Source organism: Mauremys mutica, chromosome 6, assembly GCF_020497125.1.
Source record: "Mauremys mutica isolate MM-2020 ecotype Southern chromosome 6, ASM2049712v1, whole genome shotgun sequence".
NCBI classification, from domain to species: domain Eukaryota; kingdom Metazoa; phylum Chordata; order Testudines; family Geoemydidae; genus Mauremys; species Mauremys mutica.
Genome location: NC_059077.1, coordinates 49,903,415 through 49,918,633, shown reverse-complemented (window position 1 = coordinate 49,918,633; position 15,219 = coordinate 49,903,415). Strand labels below are relative to the sequence as shown.

At 37.9% G+C, this 15,219-nt stretch overlaps 1 protein-coding gene across 5 annotated transcripts in view; it reads right to left on the bottom strand.

Moving 5' to 3' along the window:
- Window positions 1-15,219, bottom strand: part of XRCC4 (X-ray repair cross complementing 4) — a 283,845-nt gene that overhangs the window by 229,525 nt on the left and 39,101 nt on the right. For 4 of the 5 annotated variants that reach the window (XM_045020686.1, XM_045020685.1, XM_045020687.1 and 1 more), the window contains one exon: window positions 7,671-7,861. In XM_045020686.1, coding sequence (XP_044876621.1) covers window positions 7,671-7,861 — 191 coding nt within the window. Of the gene's footprint in view, window positions 1-7,670; window positions 7,862-15,219 lie in introns of those variants that run through there. The other variant, XM_045020689.1, reaches the window with a different exon arrangement.

Below are 15,219 nucleotides of genomic sequence, written 5' to 3'. Positions count from 1 at the left end.
AATTTACAGTAAAAGCAGTCAGAATATGGTCAACAATTTTAGAAAATACACCTGGATCATTTTATTCTTAAAAGTCAATATTCAGTTCTTTTGGCATTGAAACTGTGTTTGCCTTGTCCTTTATGTGTGTGTGTGGAGGGGAGGGGTGAAAAAGACCCAAGTGAATGGCTTATATTATTTATGTTAAATAAGACAGTTCATTAAAGACCCAATTCTGCATGCAATGAGACTTCTCATGTACATAATGTTAGACAAGTGCATAAATGTTTACAGAATTGGGGCTTAAGGGCTTGTCAATTTAGACTGCAAGCTCTTTGGGGAAGGGATGTGGTTGTACAGCACCTAGCGCAGTGGGGTCAATGACTAGTGCTCCTAGGTGCTACAGTAATACAAATAAATAATATTACACAGAAAAAAATAGGTCAATAAGATACGACAAAAAGCCACTTAAATTCTACACAAGGGTGTCCACAGGATAGTTATATTGACATAGCTATAGCAGTACAGTTACTCCTTTATAGTTCGGTTGGCCAATTTTCCTGTATGGGTAAGCACTTAGGTCAATAAAGAAAGCAATCAGGGTACTATCATCATCATCTACTGTTAATTCAAAAATGTAATTTTATTCCATATAGGCTAATCAGGTGGTCGCCTAGGGTACCAACTTAAATGGGGCACCAAATTCGAGGAAAAAAATCAAATTAAAAAAAATGAAAAAGAGGGGGAAAAAACAAATAAAATAATGAAGATGTCATTATTTCAATTCCTGTGCACATAGAGGGAATGAATTATAATTCATTTCTCTACACTGCTGAGAATGTATTAATATGTAAAATGTTTTATTTACTGCAAAAATAAATAGTATTTTAGAGAATTTTTTTTTCAATTTGCGACATAGGGTCAAGATGACCCACTCCACAATTCTGATGAGCAATAACTCAGCCACAATTAAACAAATCCACCAGCGGCAAGAGCTTCAATGTTAGTGACACCTAACTCGAATATACATCAAGGTTGCATAGCCAGAAATTCATGAAGAGCGGAGATATTGTGAATCAATACATGTCAAACGGTCATTTTAACACACATCACAGATAGATAAGAATCGAGCTAATACTGTGAAAAATTGTGTTTCTTGGTGCCAAAGAATAAAGTCTTTCAGCATTATAAATCGAAATGTTAGTATCTTTAAGCATTATTAAACCTTAACGTTATTATCGGGCTGTATAATTATGAACTTTTCTTTGTAATAACTGGTTTACCTGTAATAAATAAGGTCCATAAAAGAAAAGTAACAGTGTTAACGCTTAATAGATTACGAAAGTGACGACATCACATTCCAAGCGGGTAACCGTGAGAAAGGGGATTACTTTCCAAACAACCGGTGTCGTGTTATAACGTCGAAAAAGGTCATTTTGTTTCTGTGTAAATGCTGTAACTAACAGTTTTAATAGGTAAATGAGCATATGTTACTAATCATTGAACCTTTAAGCAGTGAAAAGATGTGTTGGGATGGCTGCAATGTGGGTTAAAAATCACCAACCATGTGGTGTGTCAGCCATCCTTAACACTATAATGCTTACAGTCGGTAGCACAGTACATAACAATATTCAAATGCCCCATGGCAGAAAGAGGAAAAAGAAAACCCTCAGGAGCTAAGTATCGTAAACGAAAGGCTGAGAAGGAAAGGACCAAGAAAAACAGCAGGGATCGTTCCTGAAATATCTTCTCTTTAATCCAAATATAGATGGAAGCAGTTTACAGCATCCAGATGAAGGAATTTTACTTGCAGAGGAGGCTAGCTCACATCTGCATGGAAGTAGCTTGTAACATCAAGATGAAGGTATTTTACTTCGAGATGAGGGTAGCTCACATCCACAAAAAAGCAGTTTGGAAACTCAAGGTGATGGAAACTTATTTCTAGATGAAGGCAGCTCACAGCATCAAACTGATATGGAAGTGGAGAAAAATTATTCACCTTCAGAGGCACATGCAGAAATTGAAGTAAATGAAGTAGAAGGAAAAAAGGATGAGGAAGTTACAAACAAGTTACAGTATGGGGTCCCAGCTTCATGGCCCAGAAGCGATGACACTGTGCGGCAAATTCTTGTGGAACATAGACCTGAACAAGTTCATGAATTTCCCTTCCCTAAGGATGGAAATAAAAGAAAATTCTCTGCTCAGCATTACAAAAAGGAAACTCATTAATGAAGAAGAAACTGGTTACAATATTCAGTGTCGAAGGACTCAGTGTTTTGCTTTTGCTGCAAGTTGTTTAGAAATCAAGCAATTGATACATCACTTACTGAAAATGGTTTGAAGGACTGGAAAAACATATCTTCAATTCTCTCTTCACATGAAAGTAGTACAGAACATTTGGAATGGTTTCAAAATTGGAAAGAACTTGAATTATGATGGAAAAAAAAGGAAAAACTATCAATGAAGAAAATGTATGTGTGATCAAGGAAAAAGAAGAATATTGGCAACAAATATTAGAGCTTCTGATTGCTTTAGTGAGAGTTCTCGGTGGGCAAAATTTAGCATTCTGCGGCCGTGGTAGAAATGAAAAGTTATATACTCCAGGTAATGGAAACTTTTTTAAATTTGTTGAATATCTAGCTTTGTTTAGGGTGACCAGAGAGCAAGTGTGAAAAATCAGGACGGGGGTGGGAAGGTAATAGGCGCCTATATAAGAAAAAGACCCAAAAAATCAGGACTGTCCCTATAAAATCGGGACATCTGGTCACCCTAGCTTTGTTTGATCCAGTCATGAAGGAGCATCTACTGATCATGAAAGACAGGTTCATTACCTTGGAAAAAATATGCAGAATGAACTGATTCATATCCTAGCAAATGCCATTAAAAAGAAAAATTGTAGAAGCTGTCCATTCTGCAAAATACTTTTCAATAATACTGGACTGTACACCAGAGGTGTGTCATGTTGAACAAATGACAGTCATTCGTTTTGGGGATATAGAAAAGTCTGCAGATGAAGATAATGTTGAAGTGCTCATAAAGGAACATTTTAGGGATTTGTACACTGAAGGAGATGACAGGAGCATTTATGACTAAAACTATTCTACAAGAGCTTAAAGCAATGTCATTATCTGTTGAAAACTTACATGGCCAAAGCTATGGTAAGGGGAGTAATACGAAGGGTAAAGACAATGGTGTGCAAAGGAGAATGATGGAAATCAATCTTAGGGCCTTTTTCATTCCTTGCAGTGCGCATTCTCTGAATTTCATTGTCAATGATGCTGCTAGATTCTGTTTGGAGGCAAGCAGTTTCTTTGACCTGGTGCAATGTGTTTATGTGTTTTTCTCAGGCCCAACACACCGTTGGGAGATTCTGACTCGCCATGTGAATTCTCTAACTGTGAAACCACTTAGTCAGACAAGATGGGAGAGTCACATTGATGCTTTGAAGCCTCTTCACTATGAACTTGGAAACATTTATGATGCCCTAATTGAAATTTCTGATGATACTACCTTTATTGGATCATCTGGCAATACGGCACGTTCAGATGCAGAAGCTCTTGCAAATGGCCTTTCCAAGTTCAAATTTGTGACTTTACCACAAAATGAGCATAATATCCTTTTCGAGATTAGCCTCACTAGTAAGCAGCTTCAGGAAAAGAACTTGAACATACATTCTGCTATTCAAAAACTGCAGGAAACTAAAAATATTCTGGAGGAATTCAGAAGTGATGAAGGGTTCAAAAGAACACTGGTAGATTCTCTCGAGCTTGCTGAAGAAATAGACTTTCCGACAGAATTTGAACTAGAGACAGTTTACATTTGGCAAAAGAAACAGCAGTTTTCATATGAAGGATGAGACACACCCATTCAGAATCCAAAACAAAGGTTCAAAATGAATTTCTACTTCGTAGTCCTTGATACTGCTATTCACTCGGTTGATGAAAGATTTCAACAGATGCAGCAGCTAGAGTCACTATTTGGCTTTCTATATGATATCCACAGCATGCAAAAGTAAACAGCAAAACAGATAAGAAATTTTTGTATAAAACTGGAGTCGGCATTGACTCATGAAAATTCAAAAGACAGTAATGCTACAGATTTGTGTAGTGAGCTTCAGGCTTTTTCAAGACGATTTAAGAAACATTCCACTCCTGAAGAAGTACTGAAGTTTGTTTGTGAAAATAAACCCACAGACAGTTTTCCAAAGATTTTTATAGCTCTACGCATTCTTTTAACTTTGCCAGTTTCCGTAGCTAGTGGGGAACGTAGTTTCTCAAAGTTAAAATTGATAAAAACATATCTGCATTCAACAATGGTGCAAGAGAGACTTGTTGGACTTGCCATAATGTCAATAGAGCACGAAATAGCTAGAATTTTCCAAACTTAAAACAAGAAAAGTCATGTTTTAAGAGCACAGAGAGTTTTTTATTCAGAGTGTTTTGTAAATACAGGTTAAAGTTCATTGAAGAGTTTTCTTATTTCTTTCTAAATTGGATGTGGTGGTAATGGCAGTTAAAGCAGGATAGCATAACGGATGATTTTGGATTTGGAATAATAAAAATTATAATTAAAATTTTAATGCATTTTTATTTTAAATCAGACTGAAATATCATCTAGCTGTCATGTACAAATCTATTCTGAAAAATTTGTGTCTCTATTCTATCTGATCTCAGAAACATTGGTTGGAGAGACGAATAAACCGAATAATTAAGCCTCTGTTTAAAAAAAAAAAAAAAAAAAAAAAAGCTTAAAAAACATTAAAAAGGAAAAAAGGGGCAAAAAACTTCAGCCTCGTTCTGCCCTCGGGGTTTGGCAGCTAGTCTAGGGCCGCCCCTTCTATTCCTGAAGGAAGTCAATGGAGACACTTCAGCAATCAAAAATACACTCAAAAATTTAAAAGCATGGATTTTTCTAAGTAATGACAGAGAAGAAATGTTTAAATAAAAAAAGTGAATGTTGATCATTACAAAAGCATTCTTAGAAAAGCACTCCATTCTGATGAGCACCATCCATGCCTCTATTGCTTACTGTATTAAAAAAAAAAAGTCATCTCTCTATGGTCACAAGCAACACACAGCATGAAAGAATGAAAGCAGAAAAGTAAAATACTGTAACAATACTATTAGTGCTTCAATTAAGTTCTGTTTTAACCAGTTTGTCACTCTTCACTGCCCACAACTGATTTTCATTTGGGCTATACTGATGTCAGAAAAATATATATCCAAGGTCTGAGCAAGTTTTCATGAAACAATGGGAAAAGCACCTGAGCCCCATTACAATAGTATTTACACTACTTGCAGAAAGGCTGCACCTTCAATGTAGATAGAATAGGCAAGGTATGTTAGACATGCAGGTGTGACCAGAACTTGTATTTGCATGAGCAAACTAGGTACCTGTGTACCTAAGTACCCATTTTATACCTCTTAAAGACTGTATTCTGTCTGGTAACTCACATTCATACATAAAACATACAAGTGAGATGACTAACATGGTTGTTTTTAATTTGGCTAAAGTAATACTCTATGTGTAGTCACATCTTCCAAAAACAAAAAGGAAAAAATAAACATTTCTGGCCTGTATGTTGAAGCTGATGGATTTAGCTGAAGTCTGCTCTTCAGCATTTTCAATTTAATGAAAACTCTGAGTAATCTTGCCCCTATTTAATGCTTTAGGATAGGGCTTTCAAAGCACTCAGCATTGGCTTAATTCTGGTGCCCCAGAAGTCAATGGGAGTTAAGCCAAGAAAATCCCACCATAATTTATAAAGAAAAAAGATGCAAGTACCAACTCCTTTTTCCAAGTTTGTGTAACAAAGCAATCATTACCACACTTCTCTAGGAAAATAAAGCAAATTTGACAGCCAAGTACCAAAGAAAAAACATCTTAATGTTTAGGCATGTTTCTGTAATGATTTTGCTACTCATCAAATCGTAAAACTGTATTGAATTAATAAAAGTAATCCTATAATTGTTCTTAGTAATTTAGTGGATTTTTCTCAAATGGTGATGATTGATTACATAATGGGGAATGGGAGCTTTAGAAGCAGTGGATTTACACAAAGCATACAATGTAGCATTGTAATTATTGGAACTCATCACTTCCTTTAACAGAACCTATATTTTAAAATAAAAACAGCCATGCCAAAAGTCTCTCTTTGGCTGAAAGGAATACATTTAACTAAAGAACTATGTAATACTTTTATTACACGTCAAAGAACTGATCTCCCAAAAGGTGGAAATGATAAGAAAGATTTCAATATATACAGTGGAACTTTCAAATTACGAACACCTTTGGAATAGAGGTTGTTCGTAACTCTGAACAAAACGTTATGGATGTTCTTTCAAAAATTCACAACAGAACATTGACTTTATACAGCTTTGAAACTTTACTATGCAGAAGAAAAATGCTGCTTTCCTTTTATTTTTTAATAGTTTACATTTAACATAGTACTGTACAGTATTTGCTTTTTTTATTCCTCTGCTGCTGCCTGATTGCATACTTCTAGTTTTAAATGAGGTGTATGGTTGACTGGTCAGTTCTTAACTCTGGTGTTCATACCTCTGAGGTTCTACTGCATAGCAGATGTACATACACAATCTTTTTAGAGGGAATAAAGACATATAAATACCCATTTCACAGTAATTACAATACTGAGACACGGCAATAAGTTCCAAACACAAACTACCACAGGGGTACCATAGAAAAAGGAACGTAACCCTCAACCTCTTCTTATGTTAAAATAAATAAAGCATATATATTGTTTCAGTACAAGACCAGACTGCAACACCAATCTGAACCTATCCTGTGCCTGGAAAACATACAATTACTAAACTTTTAGAACAAGTTATTAGAGGAACACACACAAAGGAAACAGCAATCATATTGACAAAATAGGGTTTTGATGCTACAGCTGTTACATACTCAAGACTCAAATTGGCAAAGAGTTCTGTGGCACCTTATCAGGCTAGAGATACCTGATTCTTGCTTGCATATTTATACCTGCCTCTGGAAATTTCCACTACATGCATCCGACAAAGTGGGTATTCACCCATGAAACTCATGTTCCAATATGTTTGTTACTCGATAAGGTGCCACAGAACCCTTTGCCACTTTTACAGATCCAGACTAACAAGCTACCCCTCTGATACAAGACTCAAATTGCGACCAATGGGACTTCCAAGAAGGGAGAGGCCACCACATCAACCTCAAGGCTCCAGGCCTTTTCCAAAAGGAATTTAAAAAGGTCCTGGAAATATTTCTGTTGTTCGGTTTTGTGAAAACTTATTTTTATAAAATCTCAATATTTTGCACCATACTGGAGTTGACAGTATCTATTTAACTCAAGTATCTGAGGAGTAGCCGTGTTAGTCTGGATCTGTAAAAAGCAAGAAAGAGAGTCCTGTGGCACCTTATAGACTAACAGATGTATTGGAGCATAAGCTTCCGTGGGTGAATACCCACTTTGTCAGACAAGCTTATGTTCCAATACATCTGTTAGTCTATAAGGTGCCACAGGACTCTTTGTTGCTATTTAACTCAAGGTTTTTGTTACAACTTATCAAAAGTACTGGCCATGTTTTTAAAGAGATAATTTTATTAAACTGAGTGATGTGCTCAGCAAAAGGCCTTTTTTCATATGTATTGCACCAGATATGACTTTTTACAACATGTAGTGTTACAGAAATACTTACGGAAACATCTTTGAGATTTTTTTCATATGAGAAATCACAGCTTTCCACATTTTCTTCATCTTTAGAAACATCAAAGTTGTACATATTGGCTGGGCCTGCTCCCAATACTAGTGCTTTCCTCAGTTCTTCAACATACTTCTCCCTTTCCATTTCCATGTCATCGGCCTCCTTAGAAATCTCAGCTTCAGACACTGGGGGAGGAGGAGGAAATTGGAGAAGTCTAAAAAAAAATACACTTTAATTCTGGAAATATATACTAATATTAAAAGGAAGTTATTATTAAAAACTATTTAAAAAGGTAAATCAAATTACTATTTTTAATTAAAACTAACATCTCTGAATGTGGTTTACCACCACTTTATCCCAACCCTTTTGCTTAGCTAGAGCAATGATAGATTAACTTTTCAACAGCAAAAGAGAGCGCCGAATAACTTTATATGTTGTCTTGTATCCCACAATTTTCCTTGGGGGAGGGGGAAAGTTCTTCCAAACTCCTAAGAGGTGGTGGCCTTCACTACACTTATTTTCTACCCTCACATGTTCCTTATCACCTTCTCCAAATTTAAACTTTGCAGTTATTACCAATCTAATGTCTCTCAATTCAAAATAAAGGGGTATCACTAGAGACAGGTGAACCAATTCTTATTGGGTCAAATCCAAACCAGCTGAAATCAAACGGCAGAATTTCTATTGGTCTCAACGTGCTTTGGATGAAGCCTCTTGTGAAAATACTATTTCCTTTTTCTAAAACACTTGGGGCCTACAAAGGTTCAATAAAGGAGAAATCCCTCTCAGAGGACTGAAGCCAGCAACTCCTTTCCTGTTCAGGCTAGACATGAGTTCCTATGTACTTCTTTCCTGCCTCCTTCCTCCCTCCCTACCCTTGCCCCATAAACTGAAAGACCAGGTCACCAGGCTTCATCCCTTCCTCCTGCTAAGATTACCCAAGCACATTCACTCCTACCAGAATCTGACCACCCTAGCTTCTGCTTATTCTCCTCTTCTGTCTTCAAAATCCATTGCAGGCTGCAGTTAACTCTCTATTGGGCTCAAGCACTTCCCACAGTGAATTCCCTCACACCCTTGAGCTTTAACCACCCCAATTTCATTCCATGCTAAAATGTGACAAAGGATTATGGAGGCATTGAACATGATGCGCCTCGTATGAGATTTCAGGCACAAATATTTTGGGGTTTTAAAAATATAGCAATGAGATTTACAGTAATTATTTGCAATGTGAGTGTAACTGACTCTCCACAATGGGAACCTCTCCCCAGAGTCCTGCTGCCAGCAGAGAAGGAATATGCACAGACCTCTGCTCCAGTTGTCATGAAGTTATTACGGGTGTTTAGAATTTCTCTTGAAACAAAAATCTATCTGTCTTCATAAAATATGCATCTGTTTTCTCTTAGTTTCCCATTTCTCACTTGTTAGCATCTACCTTCAGCATCAGTAATAGTGGGATTCAAGCCTCTCTGCAGTTCATATGAAAATAATTCAGATTTTATCATTCTATTCAAAAATGTTTTGCAGACTAATTTAATCAAATAGTAAGAGTCTGGTTTGAGTTCTAATAGTCTAATTTTTCTTGGCGTGCAAGATCTATTGTTGAGCCAGATTTCTCTGTACTCTATTGTATAAGGATGTATAAGGACTCAAATGGAGGAGAGAAAAAAAATGCACCACACTTTTTTAAAAAAGTATTCCACCTGGGTCAGATCTAGCCTTATTCTTTAGGCTATCAATGCTCTATGCTCTTTATTGGGTTCACAAGTATTTCACTTTCCAGTAACAGCACCAATCTTCTGCAGAACATGATAGACAGTCATTTTTCTCCATTTGGGACTGAAGGACTACCCAATATTTGAGACCGTGAGGGGGGAAAGAAGAGTGATAGCTTGTGTCAGACTGAAATAAGTTCTTAACACCGAAGTGAACCCCCAACTGAAAAATATCTCATGTAGTACTTTAGTTAGCTGTATTTCTTCCTTCCACAAATCTCGTCTTGATGACTGTTTCACCTCAAGAGATACACTTGCATACATATCCTGATCATGCAGATGAAAACAGAAGAGCTTTCCAAGCAAAGAAACCATGTTGAAATAGCCTCATTCTTCTCTTATTTATATTATTGACAACATAGGTTATCTGGTATTGGGCAATGGAAGCACTACTCGTCAAATCATCAGTCATCCAAATGTATAACAGTGGGGTGAATGGGCAATTATTTGCTACACAGAGGTAGACATATCTTCCCCCACAATTATTTTTAAGCAGTTTTGCACATCATCAGCATTGATAAACACGAGTTCACATCCTTCACAGCTAGTTTCAATATTTTCTGTGTTTTTTTTAAACACACACACATACACACACACACACACGCCTTCCTTGTAAAGGTGGTAACTATACCTATTCATGAGCTTTGACAGAGTATGGAAAATATGTAGACACTATACATTTTAAAAAATTTTAAGTCACACAAGGGGATCAGGTTTTCAAACAGAGAGTAGTAATGCATTTTCACAGGTATGCATGCATTAACTGGAGATTTCCACACAAGAAAGCTAGATAGGGACCTATTTGCCAGACGTGCAAATCAATCATTTTTGCATGCATATACATTTGGTCATGAATATTTGCACAAATAAAGGAATTTTCTGATTGAAAATCAGATCCAAAATATTTGCAAGCTTTGAAAAAAGAAGCATTAGCAAAACTCACAATGATTAATAACAGTAATGTGTTTCTTTCTTTTGCACTTGTAATGGGTTAACTCCATGCCCTACAGAAGCTACTATCTGTTTAAACAGAGTGAATTTGTAAATTCTGCTTGGAGACAGGAAAAGGAAGTTAAAACACATCAAAGTAAGTAGTTCAGAGATAGCAGAGGAGGGACTGCCTACGTTCTGTTCTGCTCAGTATGACCTGAACAAAACATACTTGAGAAATTACAGAATTTACACTTTTAGTAAGATCCAGGTAAAAACACAAGGACCTTTCAACACTAAGTTTATAGAAAGGAACCTCACCAGGATGATCATGCAGGCATGGGGAATAACTGATATCACGGTAGTCTCAATAAGGTTGAGTTTGCCCAGCATTTTAGGAAAACATCTAATATAAGTCTATAGCACCATTTTATGCTCGTAAAATCTGGTATAAGGCAGGTCAGCCATTAAAGCCAAAATCCATGGTGCAATCTGAGGGACACACAAAAATAGTGGAGGGATGGGGAACCAGGATTGAGAATGCATTAGTGCTATAGCTGCACTGAATAGGACATAAAAGTAGTGGGGAAAAAGGAAAGGGAACATATCCTTATTCCCACTGGTGGTTGTACCTGTGACATGAAGCTAACTCTCTTTACCAGCTGAAGTCCCCTGCACAAGGAAAAGTTATCTGTTCTGTAGGAAGCTTGAGCTCACAGGTATACAACTGGTCAATAATACTCTTCATCAGGCTAGCCGGGATCATATTAAATATCCTTTAGTACCAAGGTATCACTGGTTCATAAAATAAAATAGCTACTTGTCATAACTATAAAGGGAAGGGAACAGCCCTCCTGTGTACACTACTATAAAATCCCTCATGGCCAGAGACACCAAAATCCTTTTTACCTGTAAAGGGTTAAGAAGCTCAGGAAACCTGGCTGACACCTGACCCAAAGGACCAATAAGGGGACAAGATACTTTCAAATCTTGGTGGGGGGGAAGTCTTTTGTTTGTGCTCCTTGTTTTGGGAGTTGTTCACTCTTGGGTCTAAGAGTGACCAGACATCAATCCAGGCTCTCCAAATCTTTCTGAATCAGTCTCTCATGTTTCAAACTTGTAAGTACCAGCCAGGCAAGGTGTGTTAGTCTTATTTTTGTTTTCTCAACTTGTAAATGTTACTTTTTGCTGAGAGGATTTTACCTCTGTTTGCTGTAACTTTGAACCTAAGGCTAGAGGGGGTTCCTCTGGGCTATATGAATCTGATTATCCTGTAAAGTATTTTCCATCCTGATTTTACAGAGATGATTTTTACCTTTCTTTCTTTAATTAAAAGCTTTCTTTTTAAGAACCTGATTGATTTTTCCTTGTTTTAAGATCCAAGGGGATTGGATCTGGACTCACCAGGAATTGGTGGGGGAAAGGAGGAGGGATGGTTAAATTCTCCTTGTGTTAAGATCCAAGGGGTTGGATCGGTGTTCACCAGGAACTTGGTGAAAAAGCCTCTCAAGGCTACCCAGGGAGGGGAAGGAGGTGTTCCAGACACTGAGGAATCTGGATGGTGGCAGCGAACCCAGATCTAAGCTGGTAGTTAAGCTTAGAAGTGTTTATGCAGGTTGCCACATCTGTACCCTAAAGTTCAGAGTGGGGGAGGAACCTTGACACTACCAAATAAACAGGGATGAAATTAATCTCAAGTAAAACAAATAAGAAGGTAGCCAAATAATGCTTATGGAGGCATTTAAAGAGCTCCAGGTGGGTCTTCTGCAGGGGTGGCTCTAGTTATTTTGCCGCCCCAACCACAGAGGGTCCGCTGGTCCCGCGGCTTCAGCGGACATCCCGCAGGCATGCCTGCAGGAGGTCCACCGAAGCCGCGGGACCAGCGGACCCTCTGCAGGCAAGCCACCGAAGGCACCCTGCCTGCCGCCCTAGCGGCAACCAGCCGAGCGCCCCCCGCGGCTTGCCGTCCCAGGCACGCGCTTGGAGCGCTGGTGCCTGGAGCCGCCCCTGGTCTTCTGGCATTACACTACTCACCTTAGCATGATAGGAGTTTCCCTCTCTCTTACACTGGAGAAACAAGACTCAAAACTGAGAATCCTTAAGTGATGGTATCTTTAAAGAATTCCATACAGATATCATATACACCATCTTCACTTACAGTAAAGGACAATGGCAGATTATAGTATTTTATAAGTATTGCAGCACTACAGGAAACACAATCATATACAACAATGATGAATACTATAGGTATGTCTATAAATAAGCAAAGCAATGCTGTGAACCATGTATGGCAAAGAACTGGGTGTAAAATAAAAGAAAAGTTAAACTTTTAAATTCAGTTTTGGTGAATTAAAAAAGGAAGACAAGCTTAGATATTCTAGATATGAAATAAAGCAAAAAGAAAGAAAACAGAATTAAACAGAATATAGCTCAACATCCCTGCAGATTTTAACGCACAATAAAATAAATTTGATTAATCAATAATTCCTGTGATGGATATTGTGTACTGTTGCTTATTAAAGCACAATTAACAGCTAATAAGACATGATGAAGTTGACAAATTTTTTCATTTAACCTCTTAGCTGAGCCAAATTAAAATAAAATACTCTGCTGTAAAAGTTACAAGATCTGTATTTGTAGCTCAGCATACAAGACCTTCTGGGAACACCATTTTTTTTTATTTGTTTTACTTGGTTTATATTTTTTGTAACAACAACAACAAAATTATTTTTTGTTTGTTTTACAACCTATTGATAGAGACTTTAACGTACAGAAAAAGCCAAATCATGGTGCCATATACAAAGTTAGAATAAAAAAAGGCCTTTGTGTGCCACAGTACATTTGAGAGAGAAAAAGAGAGACACACACAGACAGAAAAGCTGGGAAAAAAGGGGGACAAAATCCTCCCAATTCAGGGGCACAATTTTTTGCAACTGCACAGGTGGCCATAGCCAGTGCAACCCAGTACCCACAGTGATAGTCCAGTGGATCCACGCAGTACACTGGATATGCCTCCAATACTTTCTTGTCTTGCCTGCAAACTACCCACCTCCATGTTCCACTGGAGACCTAAAGGAACCAGCTTTGTATCCTGGATAATGAATTGAAAGTGTTTTTTCCAGATTTTTTAAAAGCACGTTTTAACCACATTGAGAACATAATTATACAGTCACTATGAACCAGGAAATATTTTAACAGTTGCTTTTTTCCCCAAACAAATTCTTACACTTTGCACAACGTAAACACCATTTCTAAATGTTCATAGTAGCAACTGCTATAGTTAGTTTATATATGAAATTCTATAACAACCCTCTTTTTCAACTGTTCTAAATTTTTTTCAAAATCCTGTTTTATATTAAGGTAGCAGTCACAATATGCTAGGCATTATACAAACTAAGACCCAATCCTACAGTGACTAACCTTGCACATGTGGGCAGTCCTACTGAAGTCAATAGAACTACTCATGCATTACATTAAAGCACATGTGTAAGTTTTTGTAGGATCAGGGATATATAGCAAGACAGTCTTCACCCTACAAAGCTCACAATCAAATACAAATAACAAATAAAGGATGAGGGAAAGGGATAAAATTTACAATCCAAAAATGTTTTTCTTAAGTTTTAAATTGTACCCAACAGCCCACAGCCTAGCCATTATTAGCTGGCTGCTTTCTTATAAATATTGCAGTGGAAGTAGATCTTGATGAGGAATTTAAAGGAGGAGAGTGTAGTGGCCTCACATGTTTGTTCAGGATGGACAAGGGACAGTATGGAAGGAGGTCTGGACATCAGAAACAGAGGCCAAGTGCTTGTCACCATTGGCAGAGTGTGCAGGGGGAGTGATGCCACAAGAGACAAGTGGGATAAGCAGAGAGTGGCAAGAAAAAAAAATAGGTAAAGAAATTTTGTTTTCAACTTTAAAGTGATTATTTAAAATAATGATTTGAAGATTGAGGAAACAAGTTACAGTATTATTGAGGAATGAGTCATCACCAAGAACATACAATCATTATTTGTGGGCTATAATAAAAGGATCAATGGGATTTTCTTTTGTAGATGTTCAATTATGTATGTTGAACATGCTAGATTTGTATATCAGAGCTGTAAAAGCAACAGGAAATCTTGAGTTTTTTTCAGAGAAATGTAAGTTATAAATGGAAAGTCTCTATAGATCAATGGTTCTCAAATTTATTTGATTGCGACCCTCTTTTTTGTGTCTGTAGTTGCTTATTCCCCTCGCCCCAAACACATATACCACCGCCCAGCTCCGAAGGCAGAGCAAAGAGCAGCAGCTGCTAGTGGGCATCCAACTCTGAAGGCAGCACCATGCCAGCAGCAGCACAGCAGTAATGGCGGCAATGTGAAATATTTGTTAATACCACTTTTCATAGCAGATTTAACACCCCATTGCTATCCTTACTTCTGCGCTACTGCTGCTGCCAACCAAGGGCTGACAGCTGGAGTCCCGCTGCTGCCTCCAGGTGATGGACTGAGGAGGGTGAAGGATGTAGAGTCCAAGCAGCGGGGCTCTGGCTGTTAGCCCCAGGGTGGCGGGGCTCCGGCTGTCCCCTTTATCCCATCCCCCCCAACTCCTGGGTATGCACATTTTCTGCACAAGCCCCAGCCACCCAAGGCTGACAACCAGAGCGCTTGTAAAAAAAGCACACAGTTCACAGTTGGGAGGCCCACCCCATAGTTTGAGAACCACTGCTATCGATCCTTTAGTCCACCTTCAAGTCAATACAATATTGGGTCATACAGTATATTTTGTAGGACTTTTGTCAAGTTTCTCTATGGTTTTACATTTCTTAACCAGTGAGGCTTCCACCACTTTTCATC